At 52.2% G+C, this 23,673-nt stretch overlaps 1 protein-coding gene across 4 annotated transcripts in view; it reads left to right on the top strand.

Annotated features, from left to right (window-relative positions):
- The first annotated feature begins 802 nt into the window (after window positions 1-802).
- SLC29A3 (solute carrier family 29 member 3) overlaps window positions 803-23,673 on the top strand; it is a 41,449-nt gene continuing 18,578 nt past the window's right edge. For 2 of the 4 annotated variants that reach the window (XM_032470183.1, XM_032470182.1), the window contains exons 1-2: window positions 803-913; window positions 4,121-4,419. In XM_032470183.1, coding sequence (XP_032326074.1) covers window positions 4,139-4,419 — 281 coding nt within the window. In that variant the 5' untranslated portion in view covers window positions 803-913; window positions 4,121-4,138. Of the gene's footprint in view, window positions 914-1,355; window positions 1,378-4,120; window positions 4,420-16,821; window positions 16,920-23,673 lie in introns of those variants that run through there. The other 2 variants (XM_032470181.1, XM_032470184.1) reach the window with 2 other exon arrangements.

Genomic DNA, 23,673 nt, shown 5'->3' with positions numbered 1-23,673 from the left:
CCCACACCTGTGGGGTTTTAGAACCAGGCAGATCTGGTGTTACATTCCAGCTCCATCTCGGCTTCCCACAGGCACAGCTTTCTCAGGTCTGTAAAAGGGGCACCATGCAACTCCAGCCCCTCAAGGCACGTAAGGTTAATGAGACAGTGGATGTCAGGGGCCCAGCAGAGAGAGGGTAGGATAAAAGTGGTCGCTTTAGCCTGTAATTCGACAGTGAAGGTCTGGTGGCTGGTGGGAGGGTCTGGTGGGGCAGGGACGGTCCGGAGGACTGCGTGCTGCCGGCCCAGCTACCCTCTGCCTGAGCCAGACAATGAGCTTCTGAAAGGTACTGGCCTGGCACACAGTAGGCTTGACTGACGCTATGAGCACAACTGAGCGGCTGGGCCAGCTCTCGACTCTGGGACAGGACGGTCCCTGAGGCAGCGAGACCATACAGGTGCTGGCGGGGCTAGGGTGGGGGTGGGAGGGAACAGCAGGAGATCTGGGAGGGGCGGGTGAGAGGCAGGAGTCTGGGGGCGGGGTGGAGAGCTCTTCGGGGTCCTGGGGAGCAGGGCTCTGGGAGCTGAAAGGGGAAGGCTGAGACGATGGGGTCCGGTCCAAGGTGGTGATACAGTGGCGGCAACACCGGGAGACGGCTGACCGCGCACTCGCACGCCAGCCTGGGCAGTGCACCCGGGCGCCCGGCGGCTCACTCTCCACCTGTGAAATGGACGTGTGTCCGCAGCCAGGCGCCAGGCGGCGGCGCAGGGAGGAGCGATGGGATAAGGGTTTGCAAACCCGGAAGCCCCGGCGGGCGTGGGCGGGCCGGGAGGCGGGGCCGGGCCTGAGGCCCGGCCGAACCCGAAGTCACAGTGGCCGCGGCGGCCGGGGAGGCGGCGGCGGTGGCGGTGGCGGCGGTGGCTGTGCGGCGACAGTAAGTGCGGGTCGGTCGTCGGGCACGGGCCTGGCCTCCACCCAGCTCTTCAGGCTCTCGGTCGCCCTCCCTCCCCGGGGCTCGCACTTTCGGCGCCTCCCGCCAGGGCTTTCCTGAGGGGACTCCACGGGAGCCTCAGGGCCTCAGCCTCCTTGCGTTGGGCGCCTCTCGCTATGTCCTCCTCCCCAACGTCCCATCTCTTCTTCCCTGCTCTCTCCTCCTCCCCCACTCTCCTCTCACTTTCCCTTTTCCTGGGTCTCTGTCTTCTTTCTTTCCCAGATTCTCTGTCTTCCTCCTCCTCCTTGTGGATTTCCTGAGACTGGACCTCACCGCCTGGATGTGGGGTCCTGGATTTGGACAGTTCTGCCTAAAGTACCCAGAACGTAACTGACTGTACAAATTAGGGAGCCTGAAGCTGCAGGTGTTCACAACTCCAAGGCAGATTCCGCCTTGGCCTCTGGGAGGTGCGCTTTGTTTCCCAGTAATGCTTTCCCATAGGTTAGCTTCACCAGCCCTCCTGCCCGCATTTCACAGATGAGGAAATCGAGACACAGAGGTGAGATTGACTTAGCCAGAGTGAGAAACTTCCTGGGAGCCAGCACCTAGTCCCGGAGGACTGTCTGCTGTGGCCGGCCCACAAGTTTCTGCTGCTTTGTGTTAGGGGCTGGCTTCTTGCCCCAGGTCACCCAGGAAGGGAGCAGGGCTGAGCCCAGCCAGTTCCTGCAGGAGCCTGAGGAACGAATACACTTGAGGCCACAGCCAGCCGGTCCTGAGGATGCCGGGGCTCTTACCTTTCTTTTTCTTTTTCTCTTTTTAATCCAAAAGCCAGCAGCTAGCTTTCATAAAGAGTAATAAGACTTTGCTCACTCCAGTGCCCTGGCCTATGACCTGGGTAAGAGAAAATTCCTGGCTTCTTCAGAAGCTTGGTCAAGGCTGAATGGTCCTGGACAAATAGACACCTGGAGCTGAGAATGGGCTCCGGCCAAGTGTGGCCTGAGTGACCCAGCTGTTGGTCCCTGCACCCACCCCTGCAGCTGGAGCATCTGGAAAGAATCACTTGCCCTTTGTCTGTTGTCCTACGTGGGTCATAATTTTTATGTTTTCAAATACTTATTTAGAAATGGGATGTGTGTGCACGCAGGTGTGCCTGTGGCCACATTGTCTGATTAGTTTGTTAGTGCTGAGCTCTCTGTGAATCAAAGCTGGGAAAGGGCTCTGCTCAACCAGGGGAATTTAAAATAGACTTGCTGACTCAGGTGCTCTGGGCATCTGGCTGCCTCCTGCCTGCCTGCTGAAGGATATATGCTGCCCCAGTAGGGGAAAATATCCTGTCTACACAGAGTCCATTCATTCAGCAGACAATGATGAGGGTGCCCTGCAGTGCCGCCTTTGCCTCTGCTTACAGCTCACTGGCCGAGAGCCCTTCCAGAAGGTCTATACTTGGAGCTAGCAGACAAGGATGCACATTGCCAGCCACCCTCCTCCTGGGGAGGCCAAGGAGTCCACATAGGCCTTAGACTGCTTGGCTGTGTAATCTCACTCCTGCCATTTGTTAGCTGTGTGATCTTGGGCAAATGACTCAACCTCTCTGAGCCTCACTCTTCACCTGTGAAATGGGTCTTCGAGTAGTACCTACCATATTAGGCTGTTGTCAGGCTCAAGTGCTAGGTGCAAACCTTGATATGCTTGAGCACAGGATTTCATTTTAGTGATCAGGAATTCTTACTGTTTGAATGTGGGGCAAATCAAGTGACTTTAAGGCCTCATTCTTTGCAGCTGATTAAAAGGAGGCAATAATTCCTGTCCTACCTTATTCTGAGGAATATTGTGAGGCTCTCCTGAAATAGCAGATGTCTCTGTACCTATGTGAGAGAGTGTTCCTATCTCACCTTGCCTGGCTTGATGCTCTGAGTTAAGGCTCAGCCTCCTATGTGAGCTGAGATGCATTGATTTATTTAGGGAGGAAGCTACTGCAGAAGGGACTACAGAGTGTCCCATCCTCAGCTTTATGGAAATATTTCCCATTTATCAAGCTGATGCCATAGCTATGTAGAGCATAGAAGTCGACATGCTACCTTGCAGCCAAATTCCACAGCCAGTCAGCCAGGTGACAAGCCCAGGATGGCGGGGAAGATGCTGATGTTTGTCAGCATTGCCAGCCAGTTGCTGTTACATAATCATTGTAAAAAGGCTTCCCTGCAGATGGGGAAATTGAGGCTCAGAGCATGGTGACTTGCCCAAGGCCGTGTACACAATGGTTACTGGAAACCTAGAGTCTTTAGTTTGTCTTAGCTGCTACCACAGACCAGGAGTTGCTGCCTCTTGGTGGGATGTGATGAACAGAGGTGGGGGACCAGGCAGGAGCTGCAAACCCAGGCAAGTCTGTGACCTTCCACTCTTTGGACTTAGTTTCCCCACAAGAGAAATGAGAGAGTGGACTATCCAATGTCTCAAACTGGCTTCTGGAGGCAGCTCTAGATACCATGGGGTTTTTTTTTTTTTTATGTTATTTAATTTGAATGCCTTTACTTTTATTTATAATTTTATTTTTTGAGCAGATAATATATTCACAAAGTTCAAATTTCAAGAGGCAAAAAGAGTATGCAGTGAAGTCCCCATCTCCACGTCCCGAGCCTTCCTCCTCAGAGGCAATCACAGTTCAAAATTTCTCTTTATCCTTTCAGAGGATATACATCCACACGTGTGTATTTTCTCCTCCCCACCTACCCCATCCCTGCTTTTTTGCACAAGTAGTACCATATTCGACACATTTTCCTGCTCCTTACTTTTCACACATAAGGTTGAAAAGAGGTTAGAAAGCCTTATTTGCTCATCAAGGGTCCTAATTCCTTTTGTTATGGCTGCTTAGAAATTTGAATGCCTTGAGACCGGATTTGCTTGTGCAGATTGATTGCCACAGGCCCCACTATGCCACATTGCCTTACTCCTGGCCAGCCCCACACTTGTTTGCTACTGTGTTGCTCCTGCGTGGGCATTGTGGTGAGGGGCCCTGAGGTCACTTACAGTTCTGACATCTTGTCTTTCTCCCTAATCTTTAAACCTGAGCTCTCTAGCCACACTTTGGTGACCCTGTGGATCCAAGGGTGGGGGCATAGTCTGCTCTGTAGGACTGGTGTGTCCCCAGCTATGCCTGGTCTCAGCTTCTGATCAGTTGCCCTGTCTCTGTTTCTCACTCTGCTCCAACAGTGGCCATCATCTCAGAGGATGACTTTCATCACAGTTCCAACTCCACCTACAGAACAGCAGGCAGCTCTCTCCAAGCTGACCAAGAAGCTCTGCTTGAGAAGCAGCTGGATCGCCCACCACCTGGCCTACAGAGGCCCAAGGACCGCTTCCACGGTGCCTACATTATCTTCTTCAGCTTGGGCATCGGCAGCCTGCTGCCATGGAACTTCTTTATCACTGCCCGGGAGTACTGGATATTCAAACTCAGCAACTGCTCCGGCCCAGCCACAGGGGAGGAACCTAAGGGCTCAGACATCCTGGTAAGGCGTGCTCCTCCTGGGAGGCTGCAGGGAGCATGCAGCCTGGAGGGGGAGAAGGGCGACTGCACTTGGGTGCACTCTCCCAGGAAGGCTTGCAGCTTGCTGAGGGTATGGTTGTGAATTGGGGAGCTGTGTGGAGTATTGTATGCACAGAAAGATTCACTTCAGCCCTAAGACGTACTTTGTGTTATGTATGAGGCCTCATGCTTCCTGTGGCAGGGGAAGATGGAAATGGATAGGGCACAATTCCAGCCTTCAGATTGCTTGGTATTTCACTTGGAAAGAAGAGGCAAATGATGATTCTGCGCAGTGTGTTATGGTAACCCAAGAGTCCAGAGTCTGTGCCTCCACAGGTTTGAAAGTGTGGATCTAATAGCATTAAGTTCAGCCGTGAGTTGCAGAAAATCCCAAAAGACCAGTGGCTACCACAAGAAGGAGGGTAATTTATCTCTCATGTGCAAGTCTGGAGGGGACAGCCTCGTATTGGTGTGATGATCCATGTTGCCAGGAACCTAGTTGCTCCACATGGGTAGCTTCTGTGTTCAAGATCACTTCATAGTCTGAGATGGCTGTTGGAGTTCTAGCCATTACATCAAATAGAGGGAGGAGAAGGAAAGGCATAAGAACATGAAGAACACTCTGGAGGGTAACACCCAGTGCTTCTGCTTACCTCTTATTGGTCAGAACTCAGTTGTGTGACCACGTGAGCTGCAAAGGAGGCTGGGAAATGTAGTCTTTAAGTGTAGTCTTTACCTCAGAGAACCATGTACCCAGCTCAAATGGGAGGTTGTGTAGTTGTGGAAGACAGGAGGAATTGAAACCTGGTCATAAATAGTCTCATCACCAGGGGAGAGATCTCTGCGACTCAGAGCAGGTGGATCAGAAGAAGGAGAGGGGACAGTCCAGGTGGAAGGAGAAGCCTGAGCTATGCAGGATGGGAGGAAAGTTCAGGTGTGTATAAAGAACAGTGAAGCATCTAGTTTTGCTGTACGTGGGGTGCACATAAGAGAGAAATGAGGCTTGAGATCCTTGCCTGGGCCTTGAATGTCAAGGTGAGGAGTCTGAATTTGATTGGCAGTGGCATCAGCCCTCTCTTGCCACCCAGGGCTGCTCACTTTGTTGGGGTGACTTTTCCCTTGGGCGGGGAGAGTGTTAAAGAAAAAAGTGTTCTGCCACTTGTTAAAGCGGTGAGGAAGTCTTTACTCAAGAATGTTGCAATAAGGGATGGAGGTTGGACTCAACTCCAAATACTCCGAGGGCCAGTGGGGATTTATAGCCAAGGAGCAGAGTGAGGGGGGTCAGTGGATGGAAAATTACCAAGAGGAACCATCAAAGTAGGGGGATTCTTGCTCAAGGCAGGCCAAAGACAGACACCAAAGATGGGGGATGAAGAACTTGATCAAATCTCAAGGGTAATCAGATATCAAGGGTGAGGGGATTCGGGGATTCTCCATAAACTGACTTAGCAGGAGTTTTGCTAAGACTAGGCTGGGCAGGTGGAAGACAGGATGGCGGCCTGGTCAAGGTCCAGTGGAGAAGAGGGCTCAGAGGTGTGGTTAATATTTGTCAGGAGCCTCAGTTTCCACAGCTGATCTAGGTCAGTGTCTGCTCTCTCTTAAAAGCTCAGGGATGGGAGAAGCAGGGGCATCTCTGAAGCATGCCAGGCTAGGGTGTTGCCAGTTGCCCCTCTCAAGGGGTGCCCCAGAGGACAAGAGGAGGTACCCTAGCAGACCTTAGCCAAACCCCTCAACTGGCCTGGGAGACGACTCAACACCCCTTTTCTGAAAGCACCTTTGAAATCCCTGAACTAACCCCACAGAACTTTCAATAAATCTGGCACACTGACTGAAGCATCCCTAGTGTCTATCTCAAGGGCTCTACCACAATCACACATCAGAATCGCCTAGTGAGCTTTAAAAAAAATTCCAGTCTGGTTCTACCCCAGAGGTTCTGATTGAATGAGGCCGAGGTAAAGTGTGGACATTGTAAGGCTTCATACCCCCTCCTCCAACCCTAGCCCCAGCCCCTTGATTCTGACACCCTGTGAGGGCCTCTTTCTGTTAACTGAGGAACTAAGAGATGGCTTCAGGGTCCAGAGCAGTGCGTACAGCTGAAGGGCTGTCATGAGAACTAATGTAGTAGTTTAGAGCATCCTACTCAAAGTGTGGTCCTGGGACCAGGCATCGCCTGGGAGTGTGTTAGTGATGCAGTCTCAGGCCCCCCGACTCACTGAGTCAGGAGCTGCTAACAAGCCACCCTGGCAACTGGCAGGCACAATAGAGCTTGGGAAGCACCGGCAAGGGCAGGGCTTCTGGAAACAGACTGAGTGGGTTCAAACCCTGCCTTTGTTAGTCCCCTGGCCTCTCTGTGCTGCTTCATCTTCCAGGTATGTAACAGGAGGATAATACTCCCACCAACTTCTTAGGGTTTTTGTGAGGATTAAGTAAATTAATACTCATACAGCACTTAGAACAGAATCTGGCACCACTGCGGTGAGTGCTGTAGAGACATTATCGTTATTATCATTTGAGGGATGGGGCCTGCTCTTCTAAGCTGCATGTGGCCCTGGTGTATTTCCAGACGTCTGGCTTAGCCAGGGTGCTTTATGATCCACTTTTATTTACCAGTGACTCAAGCATCCCAACTTTCTGCCAGCCTCAGTAAATCAGCCAGCCCACTTGGGCTTCGTCCAGAAGATCCCTGTCTGTCTGGGCCAGCATTGGCCCAGGGCAGCCCCCAGGGCTAGATTCCCCGTGTACTTGGTCTGCCTCCTCCTCTGCCCACTGCTCCAGCCCCCGGCAGCAGGCTGCCCAGGGCAGGCGAGGATGCACGGGCCAGTCTCAGAGTGGGCCCGGTGGATGTCTGCCGTGAACTGCTCTCGCTGCAAGGCGATCCCTTCCCAGCTGCAGGCACTTAGCATTCCAGGCCCTGCTACTGTGCTTTATTGCCTCTTTCCAAGAGCTGGCAGGTGCAGATGTAGTACCTGCGGCTGCCCAGAGCTCCTGGCTCTTGGCATCAGAGATGAGAGACCTGTCACCCCTCGATTCATGGGCCAGGTTTGGGAAGCAAGCATGCTGGGGTGTTTCTGCATTTTGCAGGCCATTTTTCTTTGCCTAATTCCTCATTCCTGCCACCCACCTCCCCAGTTCTTTCCCCCTCTAGTCCTGATTTCCCTGCAAGAGGCGGCCGGTCTGTGCTGTCACCTGAAGGCTACTCTGGGGGAAGGAGGGGGAGAGTCAAATGGGTCTGTCTCCAGCAGCCACCTGCAACTCAATTAGCTGTGGGTCTGGATGTTGGTTTTTCTCTGTACTTTCCTTTTTATATTTCCCAGGGATGGATACCATTGGATGGGGAGTTTGCCTCCATAGGAATGTTTGCAAAGACCCCTCCCACCCCCAACTGTGTCACTTTCACGGTCACCTCCCATCCCAGGCTTATTTCCTTCTACCTGGAATAGCTTTGGGATGGTTTAGAAAGCAGTCTGCTCACTGGCCCCCTTGTCTCCATTCTCTGGAATAAGAACTTTGAACAAATTCCCTACAGGCTGGTGGGCCCAGAACCAAAGAAATTAAAGCATAAATGAGGAAGAATTGATAGGAAAAGATGGTGCTGGGGGTGGGGGAGCCACAACAACTGCCATCTTCTGAGCATGACTCTGGGCCCACCATGCTGGCAAGAGCGGTAAACGCATTGCCTCTCATTCAACCCTGTTTTTTCAGACAAGAAGCCAGAGGCTCAGAGAGGTTGAGTAATCCGCCCCTAATCACATAACTAGGAAGGGCTATAAAGAGTTTTAAGGGGAATTTAGGTGGATAAGTGACGGCAAAATTGGTCATGCTCAGAGAGTGGTGCAGAGGGGACTGTCCTGGAGACAGGGGCCACCCCACACCCTGATTTTACCAAATGCTGCCTTTCTTCCTAGGCAGAACCTGCCCATGGTCTGGCCTCCTGTTCCACCCTGGAAGCCCAGGTGTCTTCCTTAGTTCTACCCCTGGATTCTGGACCTGGCTTCCAGGCTGTCAGTATCCCTGATCCCTTCCCAACCTCCATCCAACTCCCTCGCCCAGGTCTTCCCCTGGCTCTGGGGTTTGTAAACCATCCCTGATCCTGTGGGGGCCTCCTTGCCCTCCCCTGAGCTTTTCCTGCAAGCCCATAGGCTGCCCCTGGCCAGAGACTGTAAGTTGGACACACCCCTCTTTCTGCTCCAGAGAGGAGCACCTTCTCCTGGTGATTCCCTGCCACAAGGCCTCCATGGCCCCTCCCCACACATTCTTCCTCCCAAGGCCTGGCCTTCCCAGGGCTCCTCTCTGAGGGGGCTGCGGGGCATGGCCAGGTTGTGAGTGGGACCCACAGTCTGACTTGGTGTCAGCTAGGCCAAGACCCAGTCTTGGCAATTGTCATCCATTTCGTCCCTGGACCAGAGTGGGTCCCAGGAGCCCAGTCCCAGGGAATGGGGCAGGAGGCAGATGCATCTCATCCCTGGGAATCTCCCTGGCTGCCACCCCTCTGAGTTAGGGGCTCCTCGTCTGGGTCTACACTGTACTTCCCGTGAAGTCTTCACCCCACAACTCAGGATATTAAGCCCTTATTGTGGGAGCCACGGCTCTCAGCGTATTGCTTGCGTTATCTCACTTAACCCCGTGGTATCCTGTGAGGCAGGAACTGTTGCTCTCCATGATGACAACACCCTTTTCATGGATGAGGATGCCTCTCCCACCAAACTTACCTCTCTGGGGATAGTGTACATCCCTGTGTCCCCAGCACATAGCAGCACACAATAAATATGTGTTGTGTTGGCTATTGTAGGGCTGGGGAGGAAAGCCCTGTCACCTCAGTACAAACAAGGATGGCATGGCTTTGCAAGGGAGCTGAAGATCTGAGCACCACTGTGGCCACCACCAAAGGAGGTCTCATCTTTCAGGTGGTTGGCAGAGACAAGAAGTGAGCTTCCTGCTATAGCGAAGGAACCCTGGTAGCCCTGGTTCAGCAAGCGGGGGCCTAGAGCGTCTCGTTTACAGCACCTTGGTCCTGGCCCAACCCCTCAGTCTCTCAAAAAAGCAGGATAGCATGACTTGGGACCTATTCTTACGACTAAGGGCATGCATCCAATTCAAGGCAAAAGGGTTAAGAGCAACCAGGATAAACTAGTTCAGAGAGGAGGAAACTGGAAGACAGATGACCAGAGGTCTTGGTAATGACCTGTTGATTTTATGAAGTCCCTGCCATGCAGTCTGTGTTTGCTAGTCATTTGCTAGCAAGGGACAGAACTGGGATGTGGACAGGTCTGGAGGTCAGCAGAGCCCATGCTGGGAACCAGTGTGCTCTGACTGCTGTATCTCCCGTGTCCTCGGCTCTGGCTACACACTAGAGTCACCCGAGGAATTGAGAAAGCCTACCCGCCGGCCCCACTCCCCCAGTTCTGGTGCCATCGAAGGAGGGGCCTGGGCACAAGCATTTTTAGGCTCTCCAGGTGAGGCTAATGTGCAGCTGCATGATCCAAGGGAAAAGTTACCACGTGGGGGTAAGGAGCAGCTGTCCTCTGCCTCCACCAGAGAGCCCATTGAATGGGCTACATCATGAGAGACTTAGATGAGCCCTCTGGAAGGACTTCCTGCAGTGCAGGTTGTCAAAGCTGGCAGTGGAGTGGAGCATTTCTTCCTCGGAAACTCCAAGGAATGGCTTTCTTTGGCCTGGTCTACTTCAGAGAGTGTGACGTCCTCACTGGGACCCTCACAAATGGATGGATGGTCTGGTGCTCATCTAACCTGAATGCTTTGGGCTTGATTAATTCCCCAACGTGGCTCTGCTGTCCCCAGTGTCCCCGGTCCTGCATTGGCCAATACGGCCTCGAAAGAGACTTCAGCCCTCCCTCTGGGTACACGCTCCCTTCATTGTGAGCTGGGGGCTCCATTACCACCTTCCTCCTCCTTCTCATTTACCAGACTCCTGGGAAAGGAGCAGTAGGGCCAACTGGCCCCAAGGTGTCCTAGCACCTGAGGTGACAAGCAAGAGCAAGTAAAGCCACAAGAACGGAGAGGGAAGTGGAGGAAGCCCCAGCCTCCGCTCTCCTGTGATGCTGTCACCGTGAGGACCAGCCAGTACACCCTCTCTGTGCTGGATCAGGGAGTGGACGGTGATCTGCTCTTGAAGTTTTAGGAGCCGTGGGTAATTTATTTCGTAAAAGCTCTGTATCTGGGAGAAAGCTGGATCTGTCTGTCTCATGGGACTGCAGGGTAGCTGGGAGGAGCCCAGAAGGTGACAGAAGGACGTCATTCAGTTCCAGTCCTAGCAGTGCCCTCACCTTCTGTGTGGCTTGGGGCCAGGCTCCGTGGCCCCTAGTCCTCCGTGCACACAGACCCACCTGGCCGCATTTACAGAGCGCTCCAGATAGTGCCAGGGGGACGTCCTGGTACTGGCTGCGCACCTCCCCTGTGGTAGCTGCTGTGTGAGGACTTTGCTGAATCCTAATAACACTCACTGTCTTTAACGAACTCTCACCCCGTGCCAGCCACTGTGCTAAGGGTGCTGCTTCGTTCACTAACTCACAGTATTTATTAAGCAACCTGCTGTGTGCGAGAGGCTTCCTTTTCCTTGTCTCATTTGGCCCTTGCTAGAGCCCTAAGGTATAGGTATTACTATAGCCATTTTACAGAGAGGGAAACCAAGACTCAAAAAATATAGCTCAAGTAATTTGTTCCCAGGCACCAAGTCAGTGACAGCTGGGACTCAAACCAGGCCATCTGAACCCTTGTTGTCCATGTCCTTAATGCTGTGCTCCATGTCAGCATTTCTAGATGTTTTCAGACTGCTTTTGACCCCCATGCACATTTCAACGACATGTCTGTGATGGAAACATCACTGTCAAGAAGCAGCATCTATACTTTTTTTTTACATTTTAATTTTTTGATTTACAATGTATTAGTTTCTGGTGTACAGTATAGTGATTCTGTTGTACATATAAATATATGCATTTTGTTCATATTCTTTTTCATTATAGGTTACTACAAGCTACTGAATATAGTTCCCTGTGCTACACAGTAGGACCTTGTTTGTCTGTTCTGTACATAGTGGTTTGTATCTGCTAATCTGAAACTCACAATTTATCCCTCCCTCCCCCACCGATAACCATAAGTTTGTTTTCTATGTCTGTGAGTCTCTTTCTGTTTTGTAAATAAGTTCTTTTGTGTCATTTTATTTTTAGATTACACATATATGTGATATCATATGATGTTTGTCTTTATCTGACTGACTTCACTTAAAATGATGATCTCAAGGTCCATCCATGTTGCTGCAAATGACATTTTATTCTTTTTTATGGCTGAGTAGTGTTCCATTGTGTATATATACCACATCTCCTTTATCCAGTCATCTGTCGATGGACATTTCCGTTGCTTCCATGCCTTGGCTCTTGTGTATAGTGCTGCTGTGAACATTGGGGTGCATGGCAGCGTCTATACTTTAAAAAAAAATCTCTGTAGTTTTCAAGGAGGAGCAAGTGATCATTAGTGCTAATCTTAAAAATGGCTTATAAGCCACCTAGGCTGAGTATGGAGAGTTTACCTTTGGATTTAACCTCTTGTGGGCCCTTGGTGGCCTTGTGGGCCAGCGTCTTAGGGACAGGGACAGAAGCTGGACCCGAGGCTGTGAAGGAGAGGATGGGGAGGGACGTAGGAGACCGCCAACCTAGGAAAATGCCTCTAGGAGTTTTGCTTTAAAACTTTCTCATTCTAGAGGAATGGGCAGAAGTTATAGAGGAAGTGTGGTCAAGAGGGTATGAATTTTCTAGTTTTGTTTTGTTTTTCATACAGGAGAAATAGCAGCCAGTTTGTGTGCTCATGTGAGTGGTCCAGTAGAGAGGGGGACATGGGTGCTGAGGAGGAGGAGGAAGCACAGCTGAGTGAGGTTGGAGAGCAGCTGGGGCAGTCCAGTGGGTCCTGGAAGAGCATGTGGATGATTCATCCTCAGGACCAGGAGAGAAGGCAGCCAAAGAGAAAATGAAATAAAATTCCTGTTGTGACCCATCAGGTGGGTTCCTACCCTCCAGTAGGTTGCAACCTGTCATTTGAAAACCCCTGCTCCACCTGCTTGCCGCTAACCTCCCGGCCAGCCAGGAGGATGCACTTCACCCACAAGGGAGGAAAGTGGGGGCAGTAAGTGACTTGCTGATGCCACAGGGCTATGAAGACAAGAGTGGGGGCTGTGACCGAGGTTTGTCTGAATCTGAGTGAGATTTCCTGGGGCACTTGACAAATGCCCATATTCCCAGAGCTCGCCCTACTGGCTCCTTCTCCCCAGGGTGGGCCTGTGCACTGTAGCCAAGTGCTGCTGACTCAGTCAGCTGGCAGGGGATCCTCTGCACCACATGCTGTTCCTTGAAAGCAGGTACCATTTTGGACGTAGGTGGATCATGATGCTCCTGCAGTCCACTCCTAGTGCAGCTTGGATCTCTACACATGGAAGAGATGCATAGACTCCATTTGGCGGTCTGCTTTTTAAGAGCAGAATTCTGAAGAATGGTGTCAGATGAGTGAACCTTGCCCCCACCCGCCTTGAGAGCATATTTAGGCACGATTTCATCTGAGTCCTGTCATCCCAGAAAAGAAGATGATGGGGGTGGTCTGGGGGTCAGGCAGGATGGAATGGAGCTCCAGGCCTCCTGCACAGGGCATGGGTGAGTGGCTGCCAGGAAGAGAGGGTAGGTCCCTCCTCCCAGCTGCCCAGTGGCTTGGGCCAGCGTGGATGGCTGCTCTTAACCATTTTTAAAAATTGGAACCAAAGTGAGTTTTTTTTTTTATTCCCTTGTCCACCCTTTGATTCTAACTGCAGACACAGCCAGCATGCTATTCCCAGTAAATATACCTGTGATGGCTTTCTCTTCCATTTTTAGCTCTTGCTGCGTCCTGCAGAGGGAGAGGAAAAGCCCAACTGGAAACTCTGTCAGTCATGCCTTCGGTGGCCTTGACTTCTCGACTTCTCTTTATTTTCTCCTTGCGTGCTCACGGCCGCTCTCCACACCTGCGCCCTGCCCCCCAGCTCTCCCAGGCTATTGATCGCTCCTCCTCTGCCTTCGATTTTATTTCTTCCCGCACTTGTCCTTAGAATCCAGAGACGATTTCCTCAACAAATTAGAACACGGCCTGGGCCTTAAGTGCTCCAGTGTCTCCTTAATGTGATTGATCATTCCGAGTATCTGGAGAGCAGAAGCAGACTGTAGTCTCTGCCGGGTTCCTTCGTTACAGGGCCGTCCTCTGGGAGGAGTCTGCGCTGGTGGCAGGGGCCTGAGGGGGGCCCTGCTGGCCTCTTGGGGGTCCTGTGTGTGTGTGTGGCCTGTAGCAGCCTGTGATTTCCACTCACATGGACCTCCAAAGAGAACTCCCCTCCCTGTAGAGGAGAGGGCATGCTGGGTGAGGAAGTGTGACTGGGTCTACTCAGGACTCCCTCTTCCTGGTGATTCTCCTAGGTCTCCTTCTACGGAGAGCAGCTGGAGCAGCCCCAGACCACCTCCTCTTTACACACATGCCACAGGGGCTGGTCCCTGTCCCTGCGATCCGCTCTGGGTCACTGATGCACATCAGTCCTCTGGGGGCTGCAGAAGCTGCCTTGGTCAAGTGAGGGCTGTGTGGGCAGGTGGGGCATTTCCTTGGAAGGCCCCGTCCTCCTGCCCTGGCCACATGGTCAGGCTGCAGAAGAGGAAGGACAGGCTGGCAAAGCATCAACAGGGACTGAGGCCTGAATCAGCTGTCACCCGTCAGAGGTTGTGCATGGATTTGCAGGTTCCCCATTTCTCTGACCTTTCCCTCTATTGGTTTCTGAGCCACTTCTCTGCCCACTGAGGTCCCAGCTGAGCGTACATAGGGGAAACATAAAGGACAAAGATCCGAGGCCACCTTGCCCCTGCTCAGAGACCGGGTGAGGGTGTGATGGAGGAGGAGGGTGGAAGGTTGACAGAAATGATGTTGCCGTTTTCCCCGCTTACCCTGCGGAATGGGAAGACCTGAGATTCAGGAGAACTGGGTTGTTTCTGACTCTTTCAAATTTGCTGGGTGACTTAGGGCACCGTTTCCTTATTTGAGAAACTAGATCACTGCTTGCAAACTTTTTCTGCGAAGGGCCAGATGGTAAATATTTTAGGCTTTGTGGCCGTAGAATCTCTGTTGTAGCTACTTGACTCTGCCCTTGTGGAGTGAAAGCCACCGTGGATAATCTGAAAAAAAAAAATGGGGTGTGACCATTTTCCAGTATTTACAAAAAACAAAGGTGGGCAGATTTAGGCCCCAGGGGCAGTCGGGACTGGCCCCTCCTTTGTGGTTTTTCCCCCACAAGTGTCCTGAGGTCTGTTATAGAGGTGCCTGCCCAGCTTAACTTCTCTTCGTAACACCGCTGCCTGATGTACTGTTTATTTATTTGTTTATGTGTTTGCTGACCGTCTCCTTGACCAGAACATCAGTTCCACGAAAATGGGAACTTGGACTAAATCCGCTGTGCCTAGAATAGCAACTGAGCTCAATAAATATGCTCAAGAGTGTTGAATTAATCAGTAAGGGTTTGTGGAGGAGGGCCTGTCACTGGTCGATGCTGGACTGGCAGGGAGAGGGCACAGGAGAAGACCCTCGTCCCAGGACAACAAGCCGTGGTTCCACATTCAGGGGGTGGACTCTCACCGTGGGTCATTATTTTACCCACATGCTCAGACTGGGGCCGACTCCTGTCCCGCCCAGTCGAGTTGCTCAAGCCTGAAACTTAGAGGTTACCCTTTATTTCCTTCTGTCTTTCCACCCCCACATTTAGCCCGTCAGCAAGTCCTGTTAGTTCTACCTCCAGAACATCTCAAATCCCCCCAGTTCTCCCTTCCACAGCTGTTGCCCCGCCCTCAGCTTCACTGCCAGTGGCTCCCAGGGTACCCCACCCCAAATCGGTTCTCCATGGAGGCTGCAGAAGTGGTCTTTTTAAGACAAAATAGAGAGGCCATCCACTGAACCAGCTAAGGGCACCAGCTCGGGGAACAGAGGGCTGGGTTTGAGCTGTGTGAGTTTGGGCAAGTTCCTGACCTCTCTGAGCCTCACTGTCCTCATCTGCAACATGAATCATCCCTTAAAGGGGTGCTGTGGGCATTAAGGGTGTGAATATGTAAAGAGCACTTGGAACAGAAGAGCTCCAAGGAGGGGCCAGGAGGCCAGGCTGCATGGAGAAGGGGGCGTAGCTGCTGGGACATGCAAGGCAGATGAGCACAGGACAAATGAGCCTGGCTTGGGGGTGGGGGGTGGGGTCAGAGGGCAGTCAGGCCCAGGAGGAGCTGGGCAAAGGCCCAAAGTCAGGGGAGCTGGGACTTGGGGGGGTGAACATGAGCCACAGTCAGGTGATGGGGACGTGGGGGTTGGCAAATGATGGACCTGGGTGAGGGTGAAGGGGAACCAAGGAAACTTTGAAGGGAGGACACTGAGAAAAGGAGGGATGTACCATGGGGCCTCAGGAGGGGTGAACTGGGAGTACTCTTGAAGGCCTTTGATTTAGGAGCTTGGACTCAGCAGGCCACCCAGGAGGGATGGCTGGCAGGCAGTGAAACATGTCCTGGAGGCAGGGACTGACGTGGGTGTGGGGTTGTTGAAGCCAGGGGAGATGAACCCCCAGGGTAGGACTGCAGCACAGGAGGGCAGAAACTAAGGAGGCTCCTCCCATGGCAGACAGAGCAGGGGGACTGAGCTGCTGAGGAGGGCCTGGAGGTGGCCTGTGAGTCCACGTGGGGCGTGCTGTATGTGGGGTGGCGAACAAGATACATAACCAGGGTAGCGTAAAAGAGCAGGAATTTTATTTCCATGTTTCCAGAGGCTTGAAGTCCAAAATCAAGGGACCAGCAGGACCATGCTTCCCTCAAGGACTCTAGGAAGAATCTTGCCTTGCCTCTTCTAAGTCTGGGGGCTCTCAGCAAGCCTTCCCTTCCTCGGCCTGTGGCAGCACAACTGGTATCTGCCTCTGTGTTTACTGGGCACCTCCCCACATATCTGGCTGTGTCCCCGCTCCTTCTTGTAAGGACACCAGTCCTTGGATCAGAAGGCTCACTCTGATCCGGTATGATGTCATCTTAACTAACTGTATCTGCAGAGACCCTATTTCCAAATCGGGTCACATCTGAAGTTCTGGTAGATGTGAATTTTGGGGGGATACTATTCATCCCATTATAGATGGGGTGGCCTGTGGTGTCAGGAGCGTGAGGACCGAGACCAGGCCTTGCTTGTGGGTAGGCTGCCAAGAGGGCCCTTTGAAGGGTCTTTCCCCAGAGCAGCCCAGGAGGGGGTAAGGCGTTTGCAGTAAGGGCATGGGCTGCATTTTTAGGGCATTTGGAGTAAAAGGAAGGAGGGGCCTGGTGACTGGAGACAGCGAAGTCAACGAGGTTTTTTTTCTTAGCCCAAGGGAGACCTGAGTGAGCCTCTTAGAAGAGAAGGAAGGACCAGCAGTGAAGGAGAGAGAGAAAATGCAGACAAGGAAGGCGAGGAGTCAACAGTGTAAGTCTCCCAGGAGTCACCTTCGGCTGGAGAAAGAGCACCTTCCTGCCCTAGAAGGCTTTACACAGAGGGAAGAGAGGGTGCGGAGCCTCCGTCCAGAAAAACCTCAGGAACCTTGCTTATCCTCTGGCAGGGCTTCTAAAGAAGTTGTGAGAAAAGACTGCAGGCTGGGGAGGGCTTCCACACAATTCAACAGCAAGATTTATAGCAGCCCCACAAAGTATGGCCTGGAGACGGCCTGAGAGGCCAAGCTCAGGTCAGACGTCAGAGGCTGATGTTAGAGCAGCACACAAAGGTCTGACAGGGCCTTCCTTCTGTGCCTAGAGTGGTCTTACCTGGCTGATTCTGACCCCAGCTTTGTTTTGCCCTTGGGCCCCTGGCTACCCCATCACACCAAGGTGGATCTGGGCTCCCGTTTCTGTCACCTGTTTGACCCCAGGAACAGGCAATGCCCTTCCCTCCATGCCCAGCCAGCCCTCCCAGCTCACCCAGGCCCCTGACCATGAACCCCTTAGCTTTCCTGGGCTGGTGCCCCAAACAAGGGGCCCTGGAACCTGTAGGCAGGATGCTTGCTGCACCCCTTGTGGGGACACCGGCCATCTGCTCACTTCTTGGCTGATGCCGAGGCGGGGGCGCCTCCCCTGCAGCCTCCCAGACACAGAGCTCGGCTCTCGGCAGTCCGAAGGCAGCAAGTTTGCAACGGCAAGCTATTCTTGGCTCCAGCCTCCTTGCTGCTGCTAATTTCATGCCCCTGTGATCCAGGTAACGCTTTGCTGCCTTGAGCTGCCACCCCCAGTCTTGAATCGCTTTTTCTCGCCCCGCAGGAGCCCAGCTGCCTCTGCTGCCATGCTCTTGAGGTGGGGGCTTCACAAAGCTGCCTCTCAGAAGCCTCTGGGCGGCCGGCCCCAGCTACTCGGCTGCAGCTCGTGACTAATTTGCTGCACTTATTTCAAAGTGCCCAAATGGCATTGGGGGAGAGGAAGCTTACCCAGGGCCTGCCAAAGATAAATGGGCTCATTTTTGGGCCTCCCTGCCTGAAGAAACCTCTTTACCTGGACTCTGAGCCCTGAATTAAATTCTTCCAGAAGAGATGCTAAGTACGGAGCCTCTCAGCGTGGTGGAGGAGAGGAAATGTTCTCCGTCGTAAAATAGTCCTCACATCTGGCCAACTGGCTCTGGTGGGTTTTTAGATTGTGTTTGAAGAGCATCTCTCCCCCTTCCTGGTATTCACAAGCTGGGCCACTATCACAGATGGAAATGGGTTTCCTCATCTCCATTGCAAGTGGATCAATGCCCCATGCCCTGGACAGAAGGCTCCTCCACACCGACCTGCCACCTAGGGGCCGCTGGCACGTGGCACCTCTGGGCTGGGCTATGTCCACAGTCTGGGTTTTGATCCCCGCCCCCACCCATCCTGGGGCATTCTGCTGCAGTTTGCATGGTCAGGAGAGAAGCTGGAAGCCTGCCCGGTGCTTCCCAACTATAATGTTCTCCTTCACATGGTCTGTGCTTATCAGCAGACCGTGTCCATCCATTTTGGTGGCTGACAGTAGTGAGGGCTTTTCTCTTAATCTTTTTTTTCCCCCCTTTTTAACGCTACTCAGATCCACAGGCCTGAGGAAATCCCCAGGGGAATTGACAGTGGGGTTTAAAGGGAAAAGAGAGTTAATAGGCAGAGGGGAGAAATCAAGCCCCATCATTTGCTAACTTAGGCAGATCACCTGCCCTCGAGGGCTGGGGCAGAGAGAAGACACCACCCTGATGAACCTCTGATCCCAAAGGCTGGTCCCTGCTCACTACTGGGAAGGCATGTGGGCTGCCAGTCCCAGCCTGTGGTGCAGCCAGGGGCATGCTGCAAGCCCAGTGGCGGTGTTTGGGTTTGTGCGACTATAAGCAGGCAGCCTCAGCTACAGTATCTCTTAGGTTTGTGAAGTGACAATAATTGCCTCCCACCCCACCCCTGCCCTGCATCAGAAAATCCTGCCACCAGCATTCTCCAGATGTGCACCTCTGTGCATTTCATCCTTCTCTGTTAGTCTCAAGCTTCTAATCTATAAAATGGGAGCAGTCCCAGCTCTGCCTTGCTCTTATAGGCTATGTAAGAGCCAATGGACTGGGGTCTGTGCAGGCCACATATAGGCAGTTTTGTTCAAATGTCGATTACCTTGTACTCTGCACAGCTTCCATGTCCATACTTGGTTACCTGACAGGTGCCAAAGGTGACCTTTAATGTTACTGTGCCAGAGGCCCAGCCCTAGGTAACTGTAGAGTGCAGGGAAAATAGTGGAGGGCAGGGGGTGATTAGATTAGGCATCAAGGAGTGGAAGTTTTCCTTTTTGTTCCTCAGAGCCAGGCCTTGCCTCACACTGAGTTGGAGAATTCAGAATGGTGACTGATGGGGGCGTCCCTCTCTCTCTCTCTTTCTCTCTCTCTGTCTCTCTCTCTCTCTCTCTCTCTCTCTCTCTCTCTCTCTCTCTCACACCTCAGGGGGCGGAGTGGTGGTGCTGTGGCTGTGTTCCTGCCTCTCTGCTGTGTGTTTGGATTGAATGGACCACACGGTGCCCATTCTGTCTCAGCTCAGCAGATTTCTGTGGATGCTGAGGAAAACCTCAGGGGCTCTGTTCTGAAAAATGAACTCAGGTTAGAGTCCTGAGTGGCAAAAAAGCATCCCTCCCTGCCTTGCGCGAGGTGTCCCCACCTCTTGGAATGCTGTTTCTCTCTCCACCAGCACCCCCACCTCTGTCTGGCAAACTTACCCCATCTTTCAGGCTGTAGTGCAAGATGGCCTCCTATGGGAACCCCCTCCCTGAACACCTTCCTTCTCTCCTTCCCCCATCCCTTGTATCCATTGTTCTACAGCCATAAGATTGCACCAAACTGCACACTCCCGGAGGGCATCAGGCTCCCTATCTTTTCTGTTTTATACTCCAAACCACCAGCCCAGTGTTGGGCACACAGGGGCTTGCCGCATCTTCAGTGAAACAGGAGGGGATACTGATCTGGTTGGGCAGTGGCCACCCAGCCCGGCTGAGGGCTGCAGGATTACCAACCTCTGAGCCTTCTACCTGCTGGGGCAGACAAACCTGCCTGGGGAGGCCTCGTCATCTCATCAAGTCCTGCCCTGCTGCATCCTCCCACCTTCCAGCCCTGCCTTCTTTCTGAATCACACACAGTCCCCACATGCAGTTATGTCAGGCCCAAACTGACCCCTAGGACTGCAGTTTCCCTCTGAGCTGTGTAGACAGGGCTGCCATGTTGCCCAGCCCTGAGGGGCTCCATTCATATCGCCATCCACTGGACTGGTGCCCCCTGGCTTTGTGCAGAGCACAGCCTTCGCTGTCATCTGAGGAGGCCCAGTGCCACCACCCTGGGGGTCTTCTCATTCCTCCACTCCTCCATCCCGGAGTCCTTGGGGTCCTTGGGTTCACCTCTGGAGCTAGTGGCCATGTTCATCCACCATGTTGCAGGGTGCCCGGTGGGATGAATAACAACAGAGCCTTTTGAGGGAGCTCTCAGGAGTCAGGCCCAAGTGGAGGTGAACTGTGGCATGAATGATCCCCAAACGCTCCATTATGTATAATCGCCCTGTGGGATGGAGATTCCAGATTGCTTTGGAGGGGACAGAACTGTTACCATTCTAATTGCAGTATGTTTGAACCAGTATTCAGATGGCTTTACATTTCCTTGAGTAAAATGGGAGAAGTTAGCCCCCACAAGCTTTGGAAGCAAATGAGATGAACCAAGGAAGGGGATGCCAGCTGCAAGTCTGCAAGGTGCATAATGGAGAACTGAACGTCGGGCCCTCCCTGTTGGATGTTTCTTAGAAAGGAGCCTGAGGCAGCACCTTATGTATGGTACTCTGTGGGGGAGTTCAGTCCTAGGGAAGTAAGAGTGAGGGAAAGGGAAGTGAGGCAGGGATGGAAGGAGCAGATGCAGGCTGTGGTATCGCCGCACTGGCCACAGCTTTGCAACAAAACACAACTGCTTGCTCAGGCACATGGGATGTCTCCCGAGAAGCCACGTGGAGCCACCTCATTTCAGAACAGATGATTGGGAGAGGAAGGCACTAAGCAATGTGTCTTTAGTCTCCTTCCCATCTCCCACCTCTCTTTGGTCAACGCCTACCTCGTGGGTGGGGCTTTGCCTCCCCCATCCTTCAGAGAGTGCTACCCGGCCCCTCCCACAGCCACCCCGAAGCAAGAGTCTCTGTAGGGGCAGCCCAAGCATTCAGGTCCCCTGCTGGTGGCAGCTATGACAATGGCTTTATGACCACATGGGACCAAGTAGCAAGGCAAATGGCCTGGGGCAGGCAAGCTGAGCAGATCTGGGGTGGTATGTACACTAAGTCCAGTTTCTTGAAATCAGTGCATGCTGCTTACAAAAATGATCCTAATTTCAGCAAAGGATTTGGAGAGGAAAGGCTCAGGGGGCTGATGCGGTCAGCAAGCATAATCTTCGTTCTCTGCGCGGGCAGGCACAGTGGTCTTCATGTCTGTCAGGAAGTTGAATGAACTTATGGTCAGCTGTCCCAACTTTCATCAACAAACTGAATTGAAATTACAATAGGAAGGCTGCAATATTCAGAAAAACCCTGGTTAATAGGAACTCAACTATCCCAAACCCTCACTAACTAGGAATCTATTGCTGCATAACGAAATACAGCACACTTACTGGCTTAAAACAACACACTTACTGGCTTAAAGCAACACACATGTATTATCTCAGTGTCTGTAGACCGGGAGTCCGGGCACAGCTTAACTGGGCTCTCGGCTCAGGGTCTCGGTGGCTGCAGTAAAGAGTTAGGCAGGGCTGCAGTCTCACTGGAGAAGGATCACTTCCAGGCATACTTGGTTTGTTGGCAGAATTCCGTTCCTTGCAGTTGTAGGACTAAGGGCTTCAGTTTCTTGCTGGGTGTTGACCAGAAACCAGTCTCAGCAACTAGGGGTCACCTGCAGTCTCTGCCAGGTGGGGTTCCTCAGCCTGGCCACCTGCCTCTTCCTGCAAGCCATCAATGCAGGAAAAAGAGAGCCTAGCAAGATGGGTGCCACCGTCTCATGTAACACAGTCCTGTCCCTTCTGCTGTGTTCTCTTGGTTAGAGGCAAGTCACAGGCAGATCCCACCCACACTCAGCAGGAGAATCATACCAGGGCACGAACACAGGAGGCTGAGATCCTGGGGGCCACCCTAGGAGCCTGCCCATCACTCTTTATTTTGCTAGAACTCTACTTAGGCAAAAGCAGCAAATAAGTGAAAACCACCACATTTTTATATCAGGAATTAAGGTTAAAAAAAAAGAAAGCTCCATGGGATATGCTGAGTCTGCCTACATCACCATCTGCAGCTCCCCAAGCTGAACCAGTAAAAGGATGGCTCAGGGTCAAGTCCATTCTGCTCCCCAAATATTCCTTGTAAAGCAGAGAGATGCGCTTGGTCAACAGGGAGTCCTCGCCTTATCCTGTTGTCAATATTTACAAAGCTTTCCAACATTAAAAGGAACATTTTCTACTTAAATATCAATAAACCAGAACATTTAATTGCCTAGAAAATCCCTATTCCTAAAATGTTCAGGGAACCTGAGCCTGCTTGAAAAAAACACAGACAGAGCTTCTCCATCCCATGTTATGGCCAATCATAGACTTGCCACAGGATGAACAGCCACTGAAGGAAGGCTGTCCTCAGGAGCTGGGATTTAGGACAGTCCGAGCCTCCACCTGCAGCCATCCCTTCCTTGGGGCCTTTTTCCATTGCTTTCGCCCACCCAGCGCCTGCCTGGCCTCACGTATGCCCAGCCACTGTGTCAAGACATAATTGACTGAGTGCCTCGGACCAGTCCAGGCTCTACTGAGCCCATCAGGGCAGGAACAATGAGGTGGTACCTCAAAGGAGAAAGGCTATTTCTAAGGCTCATGGTTGATGGACCACACGAACTGTGATTATCATTTTAATTGCAGGGCCACCATGACCTTATATTCAGGGTGGGGATTTCAAAGACCACAAAGCACTCTGCGGACTTAAAAAGGGACCATGGAACGGTCTGTGCTTCAGACTAGAAGGGGCCCATTATGACATCTTTCTTTCTTGGCTTCCACATTGCAATCAGACTCTCCCAGAAAGGAGAGATCTCACCCTCTGTTTCAAGGTCTGATACAAATCCCACCCACTCTGGGCTCTTCTCCCCAAACCTATCTGCATTCCCACTCTCTCCAGGACCCAGCCCCCTCGTCCCACTCCCTTACCCGGAACTCCCTTAGAACTCACTGCTCCTACCTCTGATTTGGCACAAAACCCACAGAATTCTGACAGCTCTTCCTATGGTGTTTTGAGGCGTTAAAAACTCTTCACACTCTATCTCACACTCCCAACGGGACACCCTGTTCTTAACAGGGAAGAAGCGTGCCTTATACTTTGTCGAGATCCCTACAATTGCCAGAGCTCTCTGCACATTGGCAAGATTTTTGCATACATTGTTCTTTGCACTTGGCACATTTGTACTCAAAATATTTCCCCAGTTAAGTTCAATTTTGTAAGCTTTCCAGAGTAGAATACTCACAGCTCCTTTATTTTTTAGAGGAAAGAATATCATTCATATAAAGCCCTTGTACTTGCGCACAGTAAATGCTTAAAACGTGTGAGCTGTTTTCATGGCTTAGAACCCATCGTCATTTCCAACTTGGGGTTCATGGTTTGACATACGAGGACCAAAGCCAAAATATGTGAGCCCTTTCCAATGTTTTGGTTTTTTTGTACGACAGG

This window comes from Camelus ferus, chromosome 29 (genome assembly GCF_009834535.1).
Source record: "Camelus ferus isolate YT-003-E chromosome 29, BCGSAC_Cfer_1.0, whole genome shotgun sequence".
Classification (NCBI taxonomy): domain Eukaryota; kingdom Metazoa; phylum Chordata; class Mammalia; order Artiodactyla; family Camelidae; genus Camelus; species Camelus ferus.
This window is presented reverse-complemented; position numbering and strand designations above follow the sequence as displayed.